This window comes from Muntiacus reevesi, chromosome 21 (genome assembly GCF_963930625.1).
Source record: "Muntiacus reevesi chromosome 21, mMunRee1.1, whole genome shotgun sequence".
Taxonomy (NCBI): domain Eukaryota; kingdom Metazoa; phylum Chordata; class Mammalia; order Artiodactyla; family Cervidae; genus Muntiacus; species Muntiacus reevesi.
The window spans coordinates 6347579-6369720 of NC_089269.1; the positions used below are offsets into that span (position 1 = coordinate 6347579).

Below are 22142 nucleotides of genomic sequence, written 5' to 3' on the forward strand. Positions count from 1 at the left end.
AGTTCTTGTACTATAAAAAATGCAGGAGAGAAATTAGAACTCAAAAAGTAACATTTAACTTCCTCCAGATATAAAAACAATGTTCAGAGAATATGATGGAGTGAAATGGAGTAAATACTTTTAAAAGTCATTGAATTCTAGGTCTAGGTCTTTATGTTTCCATGTTTCCTATTAAGCATGACTCAGATGGTAAAGAATCTGCCTGCAATGCAGGAGACTGGAGTTCAATCCCTGGGTCAGGAAGATCCCTTTGAGAAGGGAATGACTACCCACTCCAGTATTCTAGCCTGGAGAAGTCCATGGACAAAGCAGCCTGGTGGGCTACAGTTCATGGGGTTGCAAAGAGTTGGACATGACTGAATGACTAATATTTTCACTTCTTTCACCCGTTAAACAACTAGATATGAACTGGGTTTAGTCAGTTAATACCTTTTGCCTGGAAATGACAGTTAATACCCTACATGCATAGGAAATGATGAGTCATCCATTCTCACTATCAAAATATCTCAAATTAAAAAAAAAAATTTCCAGTGAGAAGTTATATGAATCAAAACAGTAGAGGAAGCACGAATCCTTATTCTACAATGAACATACCATATCACAATGTCACGCACAACTGCTAAGCATTTTCTGCTGCAGTTTTCCATATTTAAAATAGATATAAAAATTTGTATCTCATATGAATGGAATGGCGAGTTCCTGTCTTTTGAGTAGTCACTAGGTATGCTGTACTCAAATTCTACTTGGGCATAAAAGCTTGTTTTTCTCATTTCTCTCTCCACTGACGTTAAATTGCCAACTCAAAGAACTAATATAATTGTTGCTACAAGTTGTTTGCAATAATGGGTGACTTACTAAGATTGTTGATGGTATCATTTCACAGGAGGGTAATCACAAGGGCATATTTCTTTAGGTATTTGAGAAAAAAGTCTGAACCATATCTTTATTATTAAATTCTCTCATATCCATATAAAATGGTGATGAATTAAGCTAAACATAGATATGAAACTCTCATATTGACTTGTAAAGGTGAGGTTACCTAGAAGAAAAGGAAGAAAAGGGGGGTATTGTGGACCCAAAAACAGATCTAAGAATTCTTAAAATGAAAGCTCTTGTTATGAATCTGCACTTACTCTGGGCATAAGTATTAACAATAACTCATACAGCAGAAATGCTTGCTTATCTCAGAGGGCAGTAAAAAGAATAGCTAGTCAGGAATGTGAAGCACTTTCTAGGAGAAGGAAATGGCACACACTCCAGTATTCTTGCCTGGAAAATCCCAAGGATAGAGGAGGCTGGCAGGCTACAGCCCATGGAGTCACAAAGAGTCGGATACGACTGAGTGAGTACAAATGTGAAGCACTTAGCAAATCTGAAGAGTTCTGCAAAGTCTTAATAAAAACACTTTGATGCTTGGGGTAAAAATTGCAATTTATTATTCTGACTACCAATAATATTGACTCTAGCAAAGTTGGTGCACTTTTCAATTAATAAAAGTTATTTAGACAAATGTTCAAGTCAGATGGTAAAATAAGCACTTAATTAAATGAAGTACTTCAAAAGAAATACATGCAGTCTTAATCCTTAAACTAAAGACACTATGAAGCTAAATGTCCAGCATTTATTTACCCATGATTTTAATTCTGGGTTATCATATGGTAATATCCAATGACATAACTTAAAACAGAACAACCTCCCTGCCCTCCACACACAATTTTTTTTTCCTATTCATAGGAAGACAAATTGGATATGATGAAATATTGGCAATCAGAGTACAATGATTAAGGACACTGGGGAGTGCCATGAATTTCACATTCATTTGATCATAATGTAGAAGACTGCTGTTTATTTTTCAGTGTAATTCCAGGATACAGAGAAATTTTACTTTTATTCTTTAAGAAGTAAAATTACTTTGAAGTGCCCTAAATAAAAATTACTTTTACAAATCCTAAATAAATAAAACCAAAATACTTTAGAGGCCAAGTTGTTAGATTTGTGAGCACCTCATTGTAGATTATAAAGGAAGGGTAAGATTTTGATAGTCAGGAAACTTAGACACATAGAAGGAGAATTTCTAATAAGATAAATACCGCCTCTGGGAAACTGCATTTCCTTTCTTCTACGTGGTACAGACAGTCTTCTACACTTTCCATAGAAACCATAGGTACAAAGCAACAATGAAGAGTTTGTAGGTAAAATGTTCACTGAGGGAAAAACCCACATTTGTTATCAAGTGATAGTGTGGACTGTTCAAGACAGAGGGCTGAAGTGCCAAGACTAGCAGTGGCTATGCCCTAGTGTGAGAGTGGACATGCATATCAACTACAATATACAACAGGAATGTGTTTCTGCCTCTCTGAAGAGAGAGAAAGCAAGGCGTAATGAGAGAAAATAAGACCCAGGAATTAAACACAAAGATTCTAAAACACTACTGCCTTAAATAAAACATAATTCTGTCCCTTACAACTGTATGATCTTAAGCAAGCCTTATAACCATTCTCTGCCTTAGTTTTTTTCCAAAGTGAAATATGTGTAATAAGATTATCTACTTCAGAGACGGACTGTGAGAACAAGGAAGAACTCAATTCATGCTCCTATTATGTGAGTTTAAAAATTCTAAGCTACTACCTTCCTTTGATGGTAGATCCGTTCAAATAATACTTCACTGAAATTTGTATCTGTAAAGAGTAGAATCATGGATCTGATTGAGTCTGTTTTTTCTTTTGATTTTAAGTTAACTCAACCTGAGTTGTTGATAGGGGATGTATCAAAACATCAAGAAAATACAAAATAAAGTCCAAAGTTGCCACAAGCTATACACATTCCCTTGTAAAATTCAGTTTCCTCATTTATAAGATATAGGGGTTTGAAACCCATGATTGAAACCAAGGGTATGCCATAGAATCATGAATGGAATTTTTATAAAATGCAATACAAGAACCCCATCTCTGACCAATTGCATCTGAATCTAGGGTCAGAGTTGGTCAGAGTTGAGGAGTGCTAGGCACGTGTGTATGTTAAGAATTTTCACTGTTAAGGGTGAAAGGAGTGAAAAGACTGGCTTAAAACTCAACATTCAGAAAACTAAGATCATGGCATCTGGTCCCATCACGCCGTGGCAAATAGAAGTGGAAAAAGTGGAAACAGTGACAGATTTTATTTTCTTGGATTCCAAAATCACTGTGGATGGTGACTGCAACCATGAAGTTAAAAGACACTGGATCCTTGGAAGCAGAGCTATGACAAACCTACACAGCATATTAAAAAGCAGAGGCATAACTTTGCCAACAAATGTCTGTATAGTCAAAGCTATGGCTTTTCCAATAGTCATGTACAGATGGTAGAGTTGGATCTCAAAGAAGGTTGAGAGCTGAAGAATTGATGCTTTTGAACTGTGGTGTTGGCAAAGACTCTTGAGAGTCCTTTAGACTGCAAGGAGATTAAACTGGTCAATCCTAAAGGACATCAACCCTGAACATTCACTGAAAGGATTTGATGCTGAAGCTAAAGCTCCAACTGGGCCACCAGATGCAAAGAGCCAAATCACTGGAAAAGAACCTGATGCTTGGAAAGATTAAGGGCAGGAGAAGCACGACAGAGAATGAGATGGTTGAATGGCATTGCTGACTCAATGGACCTGAGTTTGAGCAAACTCCAGGAGATAGTGAAGGACAGGGAAGCCTGGCATGCTGCAGTCCATGTGGTCCAAAGAGTTGGACACAATTTGGTGACTGAACAACAACTGTTAACTGGATTTTCATTATAAAACATCATTAGATGATTTGTGAGGTTGACTCTATATGTATCATTGTATCATTCTAATAATCTTTAATCTAAACACCATTTAGTCATTTTTAAAGTAATCTTATTACTTTAATCATTTTTTTAAAAATTCAACACAACATAATGATGACTTTTTCCCTGAATTAGATCCTCCTATGAAACAAAGTGACCTAACTAGAATCTAAGAGGAGTAGTGACAGCAAGATGGCTTGACCTCACCAACAATTTCACTGCTGGCCGGACCTGTCACTGTAAAGACACCTGCTGTCCCCATGGGATGTACTAACCACTTTTAATTAATGTCCACAAACCTCAGTCAAACAGTTCAGAATGGCTGACTCCTAGAGACTATGTGCTTTTTAAAAATCTACCTATGCATTGAGAAAAATAAGATAATTCAATTCGACTACTGACTGAGAAAAATAAGGGGACACATGTGAAATCACTCCAAGCCATGTCCCCAGTGTTGGTAATGTAGCCACGGTGAGCTGAAGGCAAAGCATGATCAACTTGACTTTGGGAAATATGTCCTTCCTCTTAGAGAAATTTACATCCTCAGCTGAAATAAACATAATGAACACATTGAATTTTCTCCCTGTGAAAGTCAATGAACAATGAAGATCTTGTTTCTTCGACTTACTTTGATTTCTTCATGTATAGCCAATAGACGACACCGGCAACTAGGGCAGCGAGGAGGAGACCAACAACAATTCCCACAATCAGTTTTGCCTGGTCATTAACCTTTTCTTTGTTTTCATCTACAACAAAGAAGAAAAGCCCATGCAATTACAGACAATGCCAAGCATTTCTGAAAAGAAGTCAATCTAGTTATTATTTCTGATTAAAAATGACCAAGGCTCACTACTAAGAGTAACATGCAAACTTGTGCTTCTAAGGGATTAAAATTTTAGCATTCTTACTATCTTGTCTCATTTGCTATTTTAACTCAAATCAAAATGTGGCAGCTAGGGAAATTACTTATGCAATGTCACTTCATAAATCTTGAGCAGATAGTCAAGGAAGAAGAGCCGGCAGCATAGTACCTACCACTTATCTCGTCTGCCTCATCGTGTTCTGGAATACTTACTGAAATGAAAAATGTTAATATGAAATTAAAAACAAAATTTGTTGATATATGAAAGTCACCTTTACCATTATAGTATGATGTAATAATTCTCAAAGATAAAATATCTATTCTACAGCTGAGGGTAGAAAAATTTACATTTAATAAAGCATGAACTTCCATACAAAGAAATTCATCTTGTTTTAAAGAAAAGACAGTAGATAAAACTGCAAAGGTATTGATCCACCATAGAAAACTTCACAACTGACAAGCTATAGTATTAATCTGAAATCCATATTAACTTTCCCACTATCTACCACCTTTTAATAGGATTTTTTTTTAGGAGAAACAAGTTGCAATGCATGGAATCTACAGTGTAGTGTTTCTCAACTTCAATTTTCCTGCCTCAGTGGAGGAGAATTTATTTTCATACGCTAGTGTCAGAGATTTGCCACTTAGAGACATTTTCAAAGTGGTAGGGGTGGTGGTTAAAACTGGGGACATCTCAGAGGTGAAGGTGCAATATATGTGATGCTTGTAAAAGCCCTCCAAATGACTAATAGCACTATGATCTTGGCCCATTTAAGGGATTGTCACTGTGGTGGATTATCATTTAATATTAGACTAAATAAATATTTTTATTTATGGCTTGCATCAGAACTTTCAGTGATGATTGTTAAAATGCAGATTCCTAGACCCTCCTCATACCTACTATATTGGAATTTTAGGAGGTGCTCATTGACTTTGAAAATGATGGTATTAAATGTTGATCAAACCACTGCAAGGTCTATAAAGTCACCATTTAATGGGTTAGAATTAAAAAGAGAGACTTGTGTTCAGGAAGAAAGGATAACTTCTCTTTTAGGTAGGACAGATCAATACTCACTGAATTGAATTCAGAGAAGTCAATGCTCCTATTTTAGAGTTAAATTCATTTGGTTCTTTTCTCCTGTCAATCCAACAGGCTTTTATGTTCCAGTCATATTCTGTTAAGGACCATTATCTTTAGAAAATTATTTTCTCCTAGCTTCAGCTAATTCCTAGCCAGTATATCTCTATCTTGCTAAAATCACATAAAGGATTCCAACTGACTGAGGAATGAGAGTTTGGCGAGTCAGTTAGTATCCTGTCCAGATCTGAGTCTCAATCTAGGCCAGCCCTGATTTAAGACTAACACAGCAAAATAAAGAATTATAGAATCTAAGATGATAGATAACTTCAAATTAAATAAAGAAGCAGATATTGGTATGTATCCATTACCTTGATTTCAGCATTGACAGATTTTTTTCACTTTCTCTGAGATTATTTCATTTGTTTGATTTTTAACCTATGATTCAAATATGATATTCAAATGCATCAATTTTTGAAACTAAACTTTTGGATTCCTGATAGCAGTTTTACTACCAATTTGCTGAATGACTTTAAGCATGTGGCATTCCTTTGCAAAATAAGAATAGGAAAAATACCACAAAGAATTGAAATGCAAAATAATAGATTAAAGGGAATTAAAATTTTACCAAATTTAAAACTGTTAGAGAAATGTCTTCAGGTAATCTTTGAATCATCTATACTCTGAACACAAAACATGGATTAAATAAGAGCAACGCAGTCCTTATCCTCTGTTGATCTTGGAAATATTCCTGTACAAGATAAAGTCTCTGATCCATAAAACATGAAATGATTTAACTGTCAAGACAAGGATTGTAAAGAATGGACACCAGGAAAAAAAAAAAAGAATCTTATGATGATGATACCAAATGCAAAATAAATAAAACTTACCATAATGCAGTACAGGAAGATGGAATTGAAGATTTTAAACTAATGAAGAATAACTTCAAATTTTCTTACTTTTTTTAATGCCAGAAAGGAAATACTCACTAGCAGAGACATTCAAGGAGTTTACTGTTCTCTCCAGCTGGTTTTCTGCTGTGCAAGTTAATGTAACATTCTCTTCAGGGGAAATGATAATTTTACTATAATACCTGCCATTGATATATGGAGATTCCTCTGTCTGGAAAAAGAAAAGGAAAATGGCTTTAGAAATGGAAATGAATTAAAAACATAGGAAAGGGTAACACTGAATGGAACAAGATAGGTGTGGTGCTCTGCGGCATTATCTGGCACGCAAGGGTATTTGTAAGTTCACAGATGAGACCAGGTCAGGTTTCTAACTACATCAGAGAGGAATAAGAATAGTGAATCCACACTTGGATTTCTCTTTATGTCTCTATTATTAATTTAAATAATTAAACTAACTAAGCTCTTCTTTTTCAATAGATGTCTCAAGTTAGTCTATATTTTGGCATGATAGTACCTATCTCAAAATAATTAATTAGTGATTAACTCGTCACCAGTTTTCTCCTAATAAACATATGAGTTTAATTCTATTTGTAAACTATGTCCTCAGTTAGCAGAGCATGGAACCCCTAATCCCAGGGTGATGGGTGCATGCCCTAAGTTGGGCAGTTGCTCTCCTATGTTTAGGGCTTCCCTGGAGGCTCAGCAGTAAAGAATCTGCCTGGAATGCAGGAGATGTATGCAGGAAATGTGGGTTCAATCCCTGGATCAGGACGATCCCATGGAGAAGGAAATGGCAACCCACTCCAGTATTCTTGCCTATATTCTTGCCTGGGCAATCTCAAGAACAGAGGAGCCTGGTGGACTACAGTCTGCAAAAGAGTTGGACATGACTTGTCGACTAAACAAAACTGTCATTCCCCCCTACTATAATACTGAATTCTTTTATTTTAAACCATGATACGTACGTGCATATGTATGTATGTTCATGGGAAAACCAGACTCTCTCTTTCTCTCTCTCTCTCTCTCAATTTTATTGAGTTAAATACAGAGGATGGGTTCTTTTTCAGTGACTGGTGATGAGGGTAACCACTGCTATTTAATTTCTTCAAACATAAGAGACAATCCACAGTACTCTCTTCCGTAAGAGGATTCTCAGTCCAACCCCACTAAAGCAAGCATGTACTTGCATTGTTTTTTGAAACATATTATACACACCACGTCCTCTAGTCCTCTATTGCTCTATATGTGCTTCCTCCTCAACTGCATTGTAAAGGCCTTGAGGACAGGAGAGAGCTTCATGATTAGAGATATCGTGGAGTCCCTGGGATAGGGGTGGCACAGAGGTACTAGGAGTTGTAAAATAATAGATTCACCATATGATGGAGGAGGGAACAAATAAAAAAAAATTATGGCTGGATCAGCACAAGCCTAGGACAAGAAAAATAACATATCACCTAGTGGGCCAGAATCAATCCTTCTCCTTGACAATGAAGAATGGAATTATTACTTTTATCCTCATAGCAAGTTCACCTGCTATTTTTTCCAATTTCCACTAGTATTTTTCATATGACTTTCTCACTGGACTTTTCTCATATGACTTTTAAAATTTTTATTATTTTTATCTCTACAAAATGCATTTGCTTATTTCTAGGTTGACCTTTTAAATCTTTGTATCTTTTTCTTCATTAAGCACTTATCTGATAATTTTTTTATTTTTTATGTTTGCATTACACCAAAACAAAAGGTCTTTTTGCTGTAATTATTATTAAATTGAACTAGAGAGTCAAAAAAAAGAGAATAGAGTAGAATAGAAACAGTCATTTTTTATGCTAAAAAAGAGATCTAAACATTGTCAGCAATTCAGGTCTTTATTCTGAAACCAAGAGCCTCTTTGTCATCCTCAGGCACGTTCTCTTACTTGTGTGTCCCATCACATATAACCAAGTCAGGAAGCATTAGCTTGTGTCCACTCCTTTAGGGACATTCCATACCTGAGTTATGCAAATAAATATACATCACCCATAGCTCTGCAAAACTAGACTATATAAGCTGGACCAGTAGCCCACCTTCAATAGACAGAGAAAGAGTGGACACTGTAAATTACAATTCTGGTTTATGCAAGCCTTCTCAGATTTCAACAGAGTCGAAAGCTGGGAAAGAGGCAACACAGATGATTCAAATAATCAAATGGCTCATGCGGGTATTCCTGAGGAATCCTTAAGGGGCTCCACTGAAGAGAGGGACATGAAGACTGTCGCAGAGAGAATGGAATTAACCAGTATGTCAGTAACCCAAGCTGACTGGCAATTTAATGGGATTACAGCTCTGAACAGTTTGTGATAAGCCGGATTCTCATATTTTTTTGTCAAAGAGAAAATTATTGGTAGTGTTCATACATTCTTGGCATTTTACTACTGCAAACTAAAATGGTGAGACAAAGGTACAAATATTACTGTTTGGTTTACATACACGTCTGTTCAGCAAAAATCTTCCTAGATACTAAATATTTAGCTAGCCTTACTTTGGCCCCAGTACACACAGATCAGACCATATGTTCACAGTGACTATGTTCTTCACCATTCCCCAGGGCCCAGTGTCAAGAAGAAATAACCCATAATGTGCATAGAAGTAAGCAAAGTGTAAGTGAGGCCACTTATACTAAGAGGTAGAAGTTCAGGATGTAGGTAAATATATCCCTTAATGTTTTAATCACCCAAATTTCAGAAATTAGTGACCATGGGATATTATCTAATTTAAATATTTTTAAAATTTATTTTTAATTGGAGGATAATTGCTTTACAATGCTGTGTTGGTTGCTGTGGTACAACAATGTGAATCAGCCATAAGCATACATATATCCCCCCACTTGAGGCTTCCTCCCACCTGTGACACCCCTCTAGGTCATCACAGAGCACCCTGTTATATAGCAGCTTCCCATGAGCTATCTATTTTATACATGGTCATATACATATGTCAATACTACTCTCAATTTGTCCAGACCACAACAAAGTAAGTCTTCCATACTCCATGACCTAGGATTTTAAATTTCTCTTTGAGCTATGGTCTTCCTTTGGGAAAATTAGGAAGTTAGCAAAAGCTTCCTCTGAGGACATACTGTGAATTTTGTGTTGATAATAAGTTAGATTACAGTTTAGGTACCTAAATAAAACCACACACTGGACCAAGTACAGCACACAACAAGAAGACAAATACTTGCTTGGTTTATGACACTTCCACTGCCAGTAATTGTCCACTGTATAGCTGGCTTTGGAAAACCTTCCACATGGCAGATTATTGTTTTAGACAGTCCACTAGGGTCAGTTTTCTTTGTCATTTTGATTTGAGGTTTTCCTAAAAATATTACAGTTAAAATAAGATGTTGAACTGAGATCATAAAAGAAACAGATTAAATTCTCAAAGAAAATTCTGAATTGGTGCTCATGTATTTTATTACCTTCTACAATCAGAGTCAATGACTCTCTTTTCTTTAATCCTTCAACCTCTTGCAGAGCAGTTTCACAGACATAGTTTCCAGCATCCTGGTAATGGAGACTAGAAAATGATGGGCTAGATCGAAGCTTGATGTTATCCTGATTAAATAAAAAGTTAATTATGTCACACGGCACAATTATAACTCTCCATGTATTTATTATATAGTAATAAAGACTGAAATTATTCTTCTGGGCCTAATGAAAATGAAAACTTCTTTTCTTAACTTCAAATGCTTTCACAAATAGATTTCCTTTTTCCTCTGTACTTTTAGAGTTAGACAAATCAGAATTTTATTTCAGACTCTTCCATTTACTGAATTTATAATTGGAACAAGTTCATAAACTTCTGAGATTCAGTTTCCTTACTTGTAAATAGGGTAGTAATCTTACCATATTAAAGACAATTATCAAGACATGGGATCTATTACAGAACAATTAAGACAAAAATGTTTTTTAAAAAGAAAAATTTTAAATGGTTTACTATACTAAAATTTCTATGCACAAAGGAAATGCAACATTTAACTTCGAAAATAATTTGATATACAGAAAATAATACTATTTACCAGGAATTGAAATGCTCCTAAGGCAACTAAACACAATCTTAAGATTATATGGTCTTTGTACACTATAATTTTTTTTTCCATTTCCATCAACTAACCAATAGCAGGCAATATTGATCAGCACTACTGATATGAGGTATTCAATCGACAACAATGACTGCAGCTTATGAGGAAACTGGTTTAACCAAGTAAACTTAGCTTCTCTAGTTCTGAGTAAAACACACCATGAGAGTTCATATACCAAAAACCTATCAAGCCCCTTGACCATTAACTGCCATAACACATCATGTTAAATATTCAGTCTATGGAGTGACATTTTAACTATGTGAGCAAATAAAATGTTGTGATGAGGCTGTGTTTAAGAGAAAACAAAATAATAAACTGAGTTTTAAGAGTTAAGATAACAAGTAACAGAGGATCTGGCATGAAAAGAGATAAAAAACCAATAGAAAATAATTTACATTTTCATCTAAAAGAAACTAGAGCAGTACATTTCCCACAACTTTTTACAAACATAATTCTTGTCAACCCCTATTTTAAGTGGTTTGATGTGTTTTTGTCAACTCATTACTGGATAAGTGCTTCTGCTACATGTCACATTACAGGAATAAACTGACTGGGTGTTTAGATATACTAGTTAAGGATTTGAGTGGAGGGAACCTAGTAACAACCTTTCCCTTTGTTGATAAAGAAAGAAAGTGAATGTGAAGTCGCTCAGTTGTGTCTGACTCTTTGTGACCCCATGGACTATAGCCTACCAGGCTCCTCCATCCATGGGATTTTCCAGGCAAGAGCACTGGAGTGGGGTGCCATTTCCTTCTCCAAGGGATCTTCCCGACACAGGGATCGAACCCAGGTCTCCCACATTGTAGGCAGCCGCTTTACCATCTGAGCCACCAGGGAAGTCCTGATGATAACCTTATCTTTGCTGATAACCTTTGTTAATAACCTTATCTCAAATCACCAATTTCCAATGCTACCGATCTCACTCTAAAAAGATAACAGCAATGCTTGGGTCTCCAGATAATAACCTACATTTCAGATTATAACAAGAACATAAGCTCTCAGGATAGCATATTAAAAAGCATAGACTTTTAAGTATGTCTTTAATAATAATAATAATGTCTTTAATAATACTTTGCTGACAAAGGTTTGCTGACAAATACTTTGCTGAAAAAGATAACAGCAATGCTTGGGTTCCCAGATAATGACCTATATTTCAGATGATAACAAGAATATAAGCACTCAGGACAGTATATTAAAAAGCAGAGACTTTTCAATATGTCTTTAATAATAATAATAATAAGTTTTTAATAATACTTTGTTGACAAAGGTCCATCTAGTCAAAGCTAGTAGTCATGTATGGATGTGAGAGTTGGACCATGAAGAAAGCTGAGCACTGAAGAATTGACGCTTTTGAACTGTGGTGTTGGAGAAGACTCTTGAGGGTCCCTTGGACTACATGGAGATCCAACCAGTCAATTGTAAAGGAAATCAGTCCTGAGTATTCATTGGAAGGCCTGATGCTGAAGTTGAAGCTCCAATACTTTGGCCACCTATGTGAAGAACTGACTCATTGGAAAAGACCCTGATGCTGGGAAAGATTGAAGGCGGGAGGAGAAAGGGACGACAGAGGATGAGATGGTTGGATGGCATCACCGACTCGATGGACATGAGTTTGAGCAAGCTCTAGGAGTTGGTGATGGACAGGGAGGCCTGGTGTGCTTCAATCCATGGGGGTCGCAAAGAGTCAGACATGACTGAGCGGCCGAACTAAACTGAACTGAAGCACTCAGGAAATATAGACTAAGCTCCTACTGTGTTCCAGGTGTTCTACCACGGCCCAGGGGTGACAAGAGATAGCTACTATCAAGGAGCTACTAATTCATGGAACCCACATTCAGACACTTAAGGTCAGTCTCAACTGAAAGGCAGAAGGTTATGTGAATAAAGTGTGGTGTTTATGCTGGGTAAGGCCTGAGCTTGAGCCTCTGCTCTGTCACCTATGAGCTCTCTGATTTCTCTCACTTCAAGTTCTTTCAAATAATGTACAGAACTAACCATTTTCCTGCATATTTCACAGGGTTGTTATAAACACACTGTTAAGAACATTATGGCTTAAAACACACTGGAAATTGTTAACCCCTAAAATATATAACTGTATATGCATGTGTGTCCATATGCATGTGTATATGTCTATAATTACTTAGTAAATACACATAATTAAATTAATGCCCCAAAGTTTCAGAGCAACAATTATGGATGCCATAGTGATATTGAGTACCTCTAAATTTTATTGTAGTCTATTTATTATTATTATATATAAAAAAAGAGAGTATGAGTTTGTATGTATAAACATATTACACATGACTATACAAGAGAAGCCTAAAAGGAGTCAGTCCAAAAGAAGAACATTACCAAGAATACTACTTACTTTCATCCACACCACAGTTGCATTCCTACTGGCAGATATTGTGCATGACACAGGCAGAGCATCGCCAATCTGCTTGGTCACCTCCCCACTTGGGTTTAAGGACAAATCCAAATCTGTAAAGCAGAAAAATCTGCTTGAAATACAACTCCAGAAAATGAGACAGTCAAAATATTTTTGGAGAAAAATAGATGAAAGAAAGAAAAACTCCTGCTAACTCCACTTGAAATTCAGAAGTGATTTATGTGACTGAAATAACTCAAGTGTAGCATAATCACTCTAGTTTTTCAAGCCAGCTTCGAGACCAGTTTAGACAAGTGTGAATGGTCAATTTAATTGATTATGCATTTATATGCAGTTAACATGATTGATGTTTTGAATGTATGTAAGTATTCATCTGGGGTCTATCACCTTCAGAAAAAAATTCTTAAATCACTTCTGGAAGAAAATAAAGAAAGATGATGACTAAGTAAATATTATGAAAAGAATTGAAAAGACATACCATGGGAAATCAAGTATATCTACACAGCAGGTGATAAACTAAAATATCATAAGGTGTTTACATGTTTCTTCAGAGAGAATTGACTACAGTAGCTAGATACTTTTTAAAAATGCTATCCCATTTCTCATGCGGTTGAAATTTTAAATTTAAATATTTTTTGTTGAAAGATAATTGCTTTATAGAATTTTGCTGTTCTCTGTCAAACCTCAGCATGAATCAGTCATAGGTATACATATATCCCCTCCCTTTAGAACCTCCCTCCCATCTCCCACCCCATCCCACCCCCTAGGTTGATACAGAGTTGCTGTTTGAGTTTCCTGAGCCACATAGCAAATCCCCCTTGGCTATATATTTTACCTATGGTAATGTAAGTTTCCATGTTACTCTTTCTATACATCTCACCCTCTCCTCCCCTCTCCTCGTGTCCATAAGTGTATTCTCTATGTCTGTTTCTCCTGTTGCCCTGAAAATAAATTCTTCAGTACCATTTTCCCAGATTCCATATATGTGTTAGAATACAATATTTATCTTTCCCTTTCTGACTTACTTCACTCTGTATAATAGGCTCTAGGTTCATCCACCTCATTTAGCACTGACTCAAATGCATTCCTTTCTATGGCTGAGTAATATTCCATTGTGTATATGCACCATAACTTCTTATCCATTCATCTGTCAACGGACATCTAAGTAGCTTCCATGTTTTAGCTATTGTAAATAGTGCTGCAGTGAACAATGGGATACATGTGTCTTTTTCAATTTTGGTTTCCTCAGGGCTTAGGAGTGGGATTGCTGGGTCGCCGTCTAGTCAAGGCTATGGTTTTTCCAGTGGTCACGTATGGATGTGAGAGTTGGACTGTGAAGAAATCTGAGCACCGAAGAATTGATGCTTTTGAACTGTGGTGTTGGAGAAGACTCTTGAGAGTCCCTTGGACTGCAAGGAGATCCAACCAGTCCATCCTAAAGGAGATCAGTCTTGGGTGTTCATTGGAAGGACTGATGCTGAAGCTGAAACTCCAATACTTTGGCCCCCTGATGCGAATAGCTGACTCACTGGAAAAGACCCTGATGCTGGGAGGGATTGGGGGCAGGAGGAGAAGGGGACAGCAGAGGATGAGATGGCTGGATGGCATCACCGACTCGATGGATGTGAGTTTGAGTAAACTCTGGGAATTGGTGATGGACAGGGAGGCCTGGCGTGCTGCGATTCATGGAGTCACAAAGAGTCGGACATGACTGAGCAACTAAACTGAACTGAACTGATGGTGGTTTTATTCCTAGTTTTTTAAGGAATCTCCAAACCGTCTTGCATAGTAGCTGTATCAATTTACATTCCCACCAACAGTGTAAGAGGGTTCCTTTTTCTCCACACCCTCTCCAGCATTTACTGTTTGTAGACATTTGATGAAGGCCATTCTGATTGGTGTGAGGTGATATCTCATTGTAGTTTTGATTTGCATTTCTCTAATAATGAGCAATGTTGAGCATCTTTTCATGTGTTTGTTAGCCATCTGTATGTCTTCTTTGGAGAAATGTCTGTTTAGGTCTTTTTCCCACTTTTTAATTGGGTTGTTTGTTTTTCTGGTATTGAGTTGTGTGAGCTACTAGTATATTTTGTAAATTAATCCTTTGTCAGCTGTTTCATTTGCTATTATTTTCTCCCATTCTGAGGGTTGTCTTTTCACCTTGCTTATAGTTTCCTTTGCTGTGCAAAAGTGTTTAAGTTTAATCAGGTCCCACTTGTTTACTTTTGTTTTTATTTCCGTTACTCTAGAAGGTGGGTCATAGAGGAACTTGCTTTGATTTATGTCATCAATTGTTCTGCTTATGTTTTCCTCTAAGATTTTTATAGTTTCTGGTCTTACATTTAAGTCTTTAATCCATCTGGAGTTTATCTTTGTGTATGGTGTTAGGAACTGTTCTAATTTCATTCTTTTATATGTAGCCGTCCAGTTTTCCCAGAACCATTTATTGAAGAGGCTATCTTTGTGCCATTGTATATTCCTGCTTCCTTTGTCAAAAATAAGGTATGCATAGGTGCCTGGGTTTATTTCTTTGTGTTCTATCTTGTTCTATTGATCTATATTTCTGTTTTAGTCCCAGTACCATGCTGTTTTGATGACTATAGCTTTGTAATGTAATCTGAAGTCAGGAAGGTTGATTCCTCCAGTTCCATTCTTCTTTCTTAAGACTGTTTTGGGGTCTTTTGTGTTTCCATATGAATCATGAAACTTTTTGTTCTAGTTCTGTGAAAAATGCCATTGGTAAATTCATAGGGATTGCAATGAATATATAGATTGTGTTTGGTAGTATAGTCATTTTTACAATATTGATTCTTCCTACACTGGAACATGGACTATCTCTCCATCTGTTTATGTCATCTTTGATTTCATTCATTAGTGTCTTATAATTTTCTGTGTACAGTTCTTTTGTCTCCTTAGGTAGGTTTATTCCTAGATATTTAATTCTTTTTGTTGCAATGGTGGATGGGATTGATTCCTTAATTTCTCTTTCTGAGTTTTGATTGTTGGTATATAGAAATGCAAGTGATTTCTGTGCATTGATTTTGTACCCTGCAAATTTGAATTTGTTAAATTCACTGATTAGCTCTAGTAATTTTCAGATACTATCATTAGGGTTTTCTATGTATAGTGTCATGTCATCTGCAAATAGTGAGAGCTTTGCTTCTTCTTTTCTGATCTGGATTCCTTTTATTTCTTTTTCTTCTCTGATTGTTGTAGCTAGGACTTTCAGAACTAAGTAGAACAATAGTGACATAAGTGGACACCTTTGTCTTGTTCCTGATCTTATGGGGAATGCTTTCAGCTTTTCACCATTGAGAATGTTTGCTGTAGGCTTATCATATATGGCCTTTACTGTGTTGAGGTAGGTTCCTTCTATGCCAATTTTTTGAAGAGTTTTAATCATAAATTGGGGCTGAATTTTGTCAAAGGCTTTTTCTGTATCTATTGAGATGATCATATTGTTTTTATCTTTCAATTTGTTAATATGTTGTATCACATTGATTGATTTGCATATATTGAAGAAACTTTGCATCCCTGGAATAAACCAAACTTGATCATGGTGTATGAGCTTTTTGATGTTTTGTTGAATTCTGTTTGCTAAAATTTTGTTGAAGAATTTTGCATCTTGTTCATCAGTGATATTGGCCTGTAGTTTTCTTTTTTTGTGTGTTGTCTTTGTCTGGTTTTGGTATTAGGGTGATGGTGGCCTCATAGAATGAGTTTGGAAGTGTTTCTTCCTTTGCAGTTTTTTGATAGAATTTTAAAAGGATAGGCATTAGCTCTTCTCTAAATATTTGACAGAATTCTCCTGTGAAGCCATCTGGTCCTGGACTTTTGTTTTTTGGGAGATTTTTGATCACAGCTTCAATTTCAGTGCTTGTAATTGGGTTGTTCATAATTTTTATTTCTTCTTGGTTCAGTCTTGGAAGAATGAACTTTTCTAACAATTTGTCCATTTCTTCCAGGTTGTCTATTTTATTGCCATATAGATGTTCATAACAGTCTTTCATAATCCCTTGTATTTCTGCATTGTCTGTTGTAACCTCTCCTTTTTCATTTCTAATTTTGTGGATTTGATTCTTCTCTCTTTTTTTCTTGATGAGTCTGGCTAATTGTTTGTCAGTTTTGTTTATTGTCTCAAAAAACCAGCTTTTAGTTTTATTAATCTTTACTATAGCTTCTTTCTTTTCCCCTTATTTCTGCTTGGATCTTTATGATTCTTCCCTTCTACCAATTTGGGAATTTTTCTGTTTTTTTTTTCCAGTTGTTTTAGGTGTAAAGTTAGGTTGTCTATTCAATGTTTTTCTTGTTTCTTGAGGTAGGATTGTATTGCTATAAACTTCCCTCTTAGAACTGCATCCCACAGTTTTTGATTTGTCATATTTTCATTGTCATTTGTTTCTAGAAATTTTTTTATTTTCCTTTTGATTTCTTTAGTAACCTGTTGGTTATTTAGAAACATGTTGTTTAGTCTCCATGTATTTGTGTTTCTTACACTTTTTTTCTTGTATTTTTATATCTAGTCTCATGGTATTGTGGTCAGAGAAGATGCTTGATACAATTTCAATTTTCTTAAATTTACTGAGGCTTGATTTGTGACCCAAGATGTGGTCTGTCCTGGGGAATGTTCCATGTGCACTTGAGAAGAAGGTGTATTCTTCTGCATTTGGATGGAATGTCCTAAAGATATCAATGAGATCTATCTCATCTAATGTATCATTTAAGACCTTTGTTTCCTTATTAATTTTCTATTTTGATGAACTGTCCATTGGTGCCAGTGGGGTGTTGAAGTCTCCTACTCTTATTGAGTTATTGTCAGTTTCTCATTTTATGTCTGTTAGTGTTTGTCTTATGTATTGAGGTGCTCCTATGTTGGATGCATAGATATTACAATTGTTATGTCTTCCTCTGGGATTGATCCCTTGATCATTATGTAGTGTCCTTCTTTATCTCTTGTAATCTTCTTTATTTTAAGATCTATTTTGTTGATATGAGGATTGCTATTCCAGCTTTCTTTTGCTTCCCATTTGCATGGAATATATTTTTCCATCCTCTGATTTTCAGTCTACATGTTGTCTTTAGGCCTGAAGTGGGTTTCTTGTAGACAGCATCTATATGAGTATTGTTTTTGTATCCATTCTGCCAGTCTGTCTTTTGGTTGGAGCATTTAATCCATTTACACTTAAAGTAATTACTGATATATATGTTCCTATTGCCATTTTCTTAATTATTTGGGGTTGATTTTGTAGATCTTTTTTCTTCTGCTGTATTTCTTGACTATATAAGTCCCTTTAACATTTGTTGTAAAGCTGGTTTGGTGGTACTGAATTCTCTTAACTTTTGCTTCTCTGAAAAGCTTTTTCTTTCTCCATCAATTTTGAATGAGATCTTTGCCGGGTACAGTAATCTTGGTTGTAAGATTTTTCCCTTTCAGTATTTTAAATATATCCTGTCATTCCCTTCTGGCCTGTAGAGTTTCTGTTGAAAGATCAGCTGTTAAGCATATGGGGTTTCCCTTGTATGTTACTTGTTGCTTCTTCCTTGAGGCTTTTAATAATATTTCTTTGCATTTAGTCTTTGTTAGATTAGTATGTGTCTTGGCATGTTTCTCCTTGGGTTTATCCTGTATAGGACTTTTTGTGCCTCTTGGACTTGATTGACTATTTCCATTTCCATGTTGGGGAAATTTTCAACTGTAATCGCTTCAAAAATTTTCTCATACCCTTTCTTTTTCTCTTCTTCTTCTGGGACCCCTATAATTCGAGTGTTGGTGTGTTTGATATTGTCCCAGAGGTCTCTGAGACTATCCTTAGTTCTTTTCATTCTTTTTACTTTATTTTGCTCTTCAGAAGTTATCTGTACCATTTTATATTCCAGATCACTGATTCATTCTTCTGCTTCAGATAGTCTGCTATTTATTCCTCCTAGAGTAGTTCTGATTTCAGTAATTGTGTTGCTTGCCTCTGTATGTTTATTCTTTAATTCTTATAGGTCTTTGTTAAATGATTCTTGTATTTTCTCCATTTTGTTTTCAATGCTTTTGATCATCTTTACTATCATTATCCTGAATTCTTTTTCAAGTAGTTTGCCTATTTCCTCTTCATTTATTTGGACTTCTCTGTTTCTAGTTCATTCCTTCATTTGTGTAGTATTTCTCTGCTTTTTCATTATTATTTTTTTTTAACTTATTGTGTTTGAGGTCTCCTTTTCCCAGTCTTCAAGGAAAGTTGAATTCTTTCCTTCAAGAAGGTTGAGTTCTTTCTCCCTTTTGGTTTCTGCCCTCCTAAGGTTGGTCCAGTGGTTTGTGTCAGCTTCCTGTAGGGTGAGATTTGTGCTGAGTTTTTGTTTGTTTTTTTCCTCTGATGGGCAAGGCTGAGTGAGGTGGTAATCCTGTCTGCTGATGACTGGGTTTGTATTTTTGTTTTGTTTGTTTCCTAGATGAGGTGTCCTGCACAGGGTGCTACTGGTGTTTGGGTGATGCTGGGTCTTGTATTCAAGTGGTCTGTTTGTGTGAGTTCTCACTATTTGATATTCCCTAGGGTTAGTTCCTTGGTAGTCTAGGGTTTTGGAGTCAGTGCTTCTGCTCCAAAGGCTCAGGGCTTGATCTCTGGTCAGAAAAGAAGATTTCACAAGTGGTTTTTTATGGCATTAAATGAGATTAAAAAAATATCAAAAAATGAGAAGCCAAAGATGAACCCAAGACAAATGGCAGTTACAAAATCAGGCAAATAATAATTAAGAAATGGAATATATACACCCATGAGCAAAGTCAAAACTGTCCAACAAAATAAAGTACAGTCGATTGACCCAGAAAACAAACGGTATAAAAAATTATATTTACCAGTTAAGAACAAAGCTAACTAAAGCACAAACTCAAACAAAACAAAACAAAACAAAACTAAAGCAAGGTGCCAAATGAGGAATAAAGCTATGAAAACAAAACTAACAAATATGTTGTGAGGAAAGAAAGAAAAGAAAGAAAGAATAGATATGCAAAGTTAAACCGAGGTAGATGAGGAAGATTTATATTTATTAAAGATTAACTGCAAGGGGAAAAGAACAGTAGGAAAGGTAAACAAGGAATAAATGTAGAGAAAATATAATAGGTTTAAAAAATTAAAAATTTAATTTAATTTAAAAGGAGAAAAGAAAAAAAACAGAAGAAGAAAGAAAAAAAAACAAAGGAAAACTGCACTGAACTTCAAAAGCCCAATGTAGATGCAGAGGTTTATAACAACAATAAAAAGTATGAATGAATATATACATATACATATATGCCTATAAGCAAAATAAAAACAGTCCAACAAAAATAAAGTACAGTCGATTGACCCAGAAAACAAAGGAAATCAAAAATTATATCTGCCAGAACAAAACTAACTAAAGCACAAACTGGAAAACAAAACTAAAGCAAGGTGCCAACTGGGGAATAAAGCAATGAAAATAAAATTAACAAATATGTGAGCAGAAAGGAGAGAAAGACAAGAAAGAAAAAAATAGATATGCAAAGTTAAATAGAGGTAGATGAAGATTTATATATGTTAAAGATTAACTGCAAGGGGAAAATAACAGTAGGAAAAGCAAGCAAAGGAATAAATGTAGAAAAAATAATAATAGTTTTAAAAAATTAAAAATAAAAAAAGAGAAAAGAAAAAAAAAAAGGAAAACTCCACAGAACGGCAAAAGCCCAACATAGAGGCAGAGGTTTATAACAATAAAAAAATATGACTGAGAAAAAAAAAGAGCTCAAAAGCTTAATTGGATTTCATAGTGCCAATAAAAATGACAACTACAACAGAGTGGGTTCAAAAAAGGAAAACAAAAAGAAAAAAAATCCAAAAGATTCTACAGAACAAGTCTAAACATAAGAATAATAAATGTTGTTCTTGAGTCACTGCTGTCAGGGTCCTTACCCTTGCTGGGAGTCACAGCCCCCTCACCTCCCTGGGATGCCCTCCAACACTGCACTGATCCCTGGACCTGCCGTGGGGGCAGCTCAGACTCTAACCTGCTCCTACTCCTGTGTGTTCTTGCCTCCAATGCCCACAGCTATCAGAACGAGTGCGTTTTCTTTTGTGGGAGCTCTCAATGACCTTTTATATATTCCACAGACATAGAGTCTGCCTAGTTGATCCTGTGGATTTAATCTGTAGCTTGCACAGCTGGTGGGAAGGTTTTGGGTCTTCCTTCGCCACGCTGCCCCTGTGTTTCAATTGTGGTTTTATTTCCACCTCCACATGTGAGTCCTCCACTGGGGTTTGCTCATGAGGCTGCCCTGGAGGACTTGGGTTTGCCCCTTTGAGGCCAGGTGTGGAGGTGGGGCAGCTGCTTGGGTCACAGGGGTTCTGGTAGCACCAGGTACGCAGGGGAGTTGGCGGCTAGGGCAGCAGGGAATACAGTCTCTAGAGGGGTGTGGCAGCCAGTGTTGGCCAATACGCTCCAGTGTTCTTGCCTGGAGAACCCCCCTCCTTGACAGAGAAGCCACAGTCTACAGGGTCGCAAAGATTCAGACAGGACCAAAGTGACCCTGCGCACATAGACGAAAGACTTTTTGGCCTGTGGCAGCTCTGCCCCAGTGAGAGTTGAGTGTGAAGGTGGGGCAGCTGTTTGCCTTGAGGGGACCCTGGTGGTGCCAAGTGTGCAGGGACACGGACTGCCTCCGCTGCAGGGGTTATGGCCCCATCAGGGTCTTTTTTCAAGCTTCTTGTAGTGGCGATCAGAAGGCCTCTTTCTTTCTCTGTAGCTCCACCCTTTCAGGCATTTAGTGAGTTCCCTTGCCTGGGGTCCTTCTCCATTGTTCAGCTGTCAGGAACGTAGAGGAGCCCCCTGGCTGGGGTCCTACCCTGTAGATTGGTCAGGTATTTACAAGGGCACCCTGGGTGGGGTCCTACTCTGTAGTTCAGTGGATCAGGCATTTGATGGGCCAGCCTCTCTATTGTTCAGCTGCTGATGCTGACCCTGGGGAGAGAGGCTATGGTGATGGCTCCACCTCC

The 22142-nt window shown here is 36.6% G+C and overlaps 1 protein-coding gene across 2 annotated transcripts in view; it reads right to left on the reverse strand.

Annotated features, from left to right (window-relative positions):
• Positions 1–22142, reverse strand: part of ALCAM (activated leukocyte cell adhesion molecule) — a 212635-nt gene that overhangs the window by 10298 nt on the left and 180195 nt on the right. Inside the window, exons 9-14 of one of the 2 annotated variants that reach the window (XM_065913576.1) lie at positions 13132–13244; positions 10101–10236; positions 9860–9997; positions 6725–6853; positions 4831–4869; positions 4424–4541 (exon numbers count right to left, since the gene is read on the reverse strand). In XM_065913576.1, coding sequence (XP_065769648.1) covers positions 4424–4541; positions 4831–4869; positions 6725–6853; positions 9860–9997; positions 10101–10236; positions 13132–13244 — 673 coding nt within the window. Of the gene's footprint in view, positions 1–4423; positions 4542–4830; positions 4870–6724; positions 6858–9859; positions 9998–10100; positions 10237–13131; positions 13245–22142 lie in introns of both variants that reach the window. The other variant, XM_065913575.1, reaches the window with a different exon arrangement.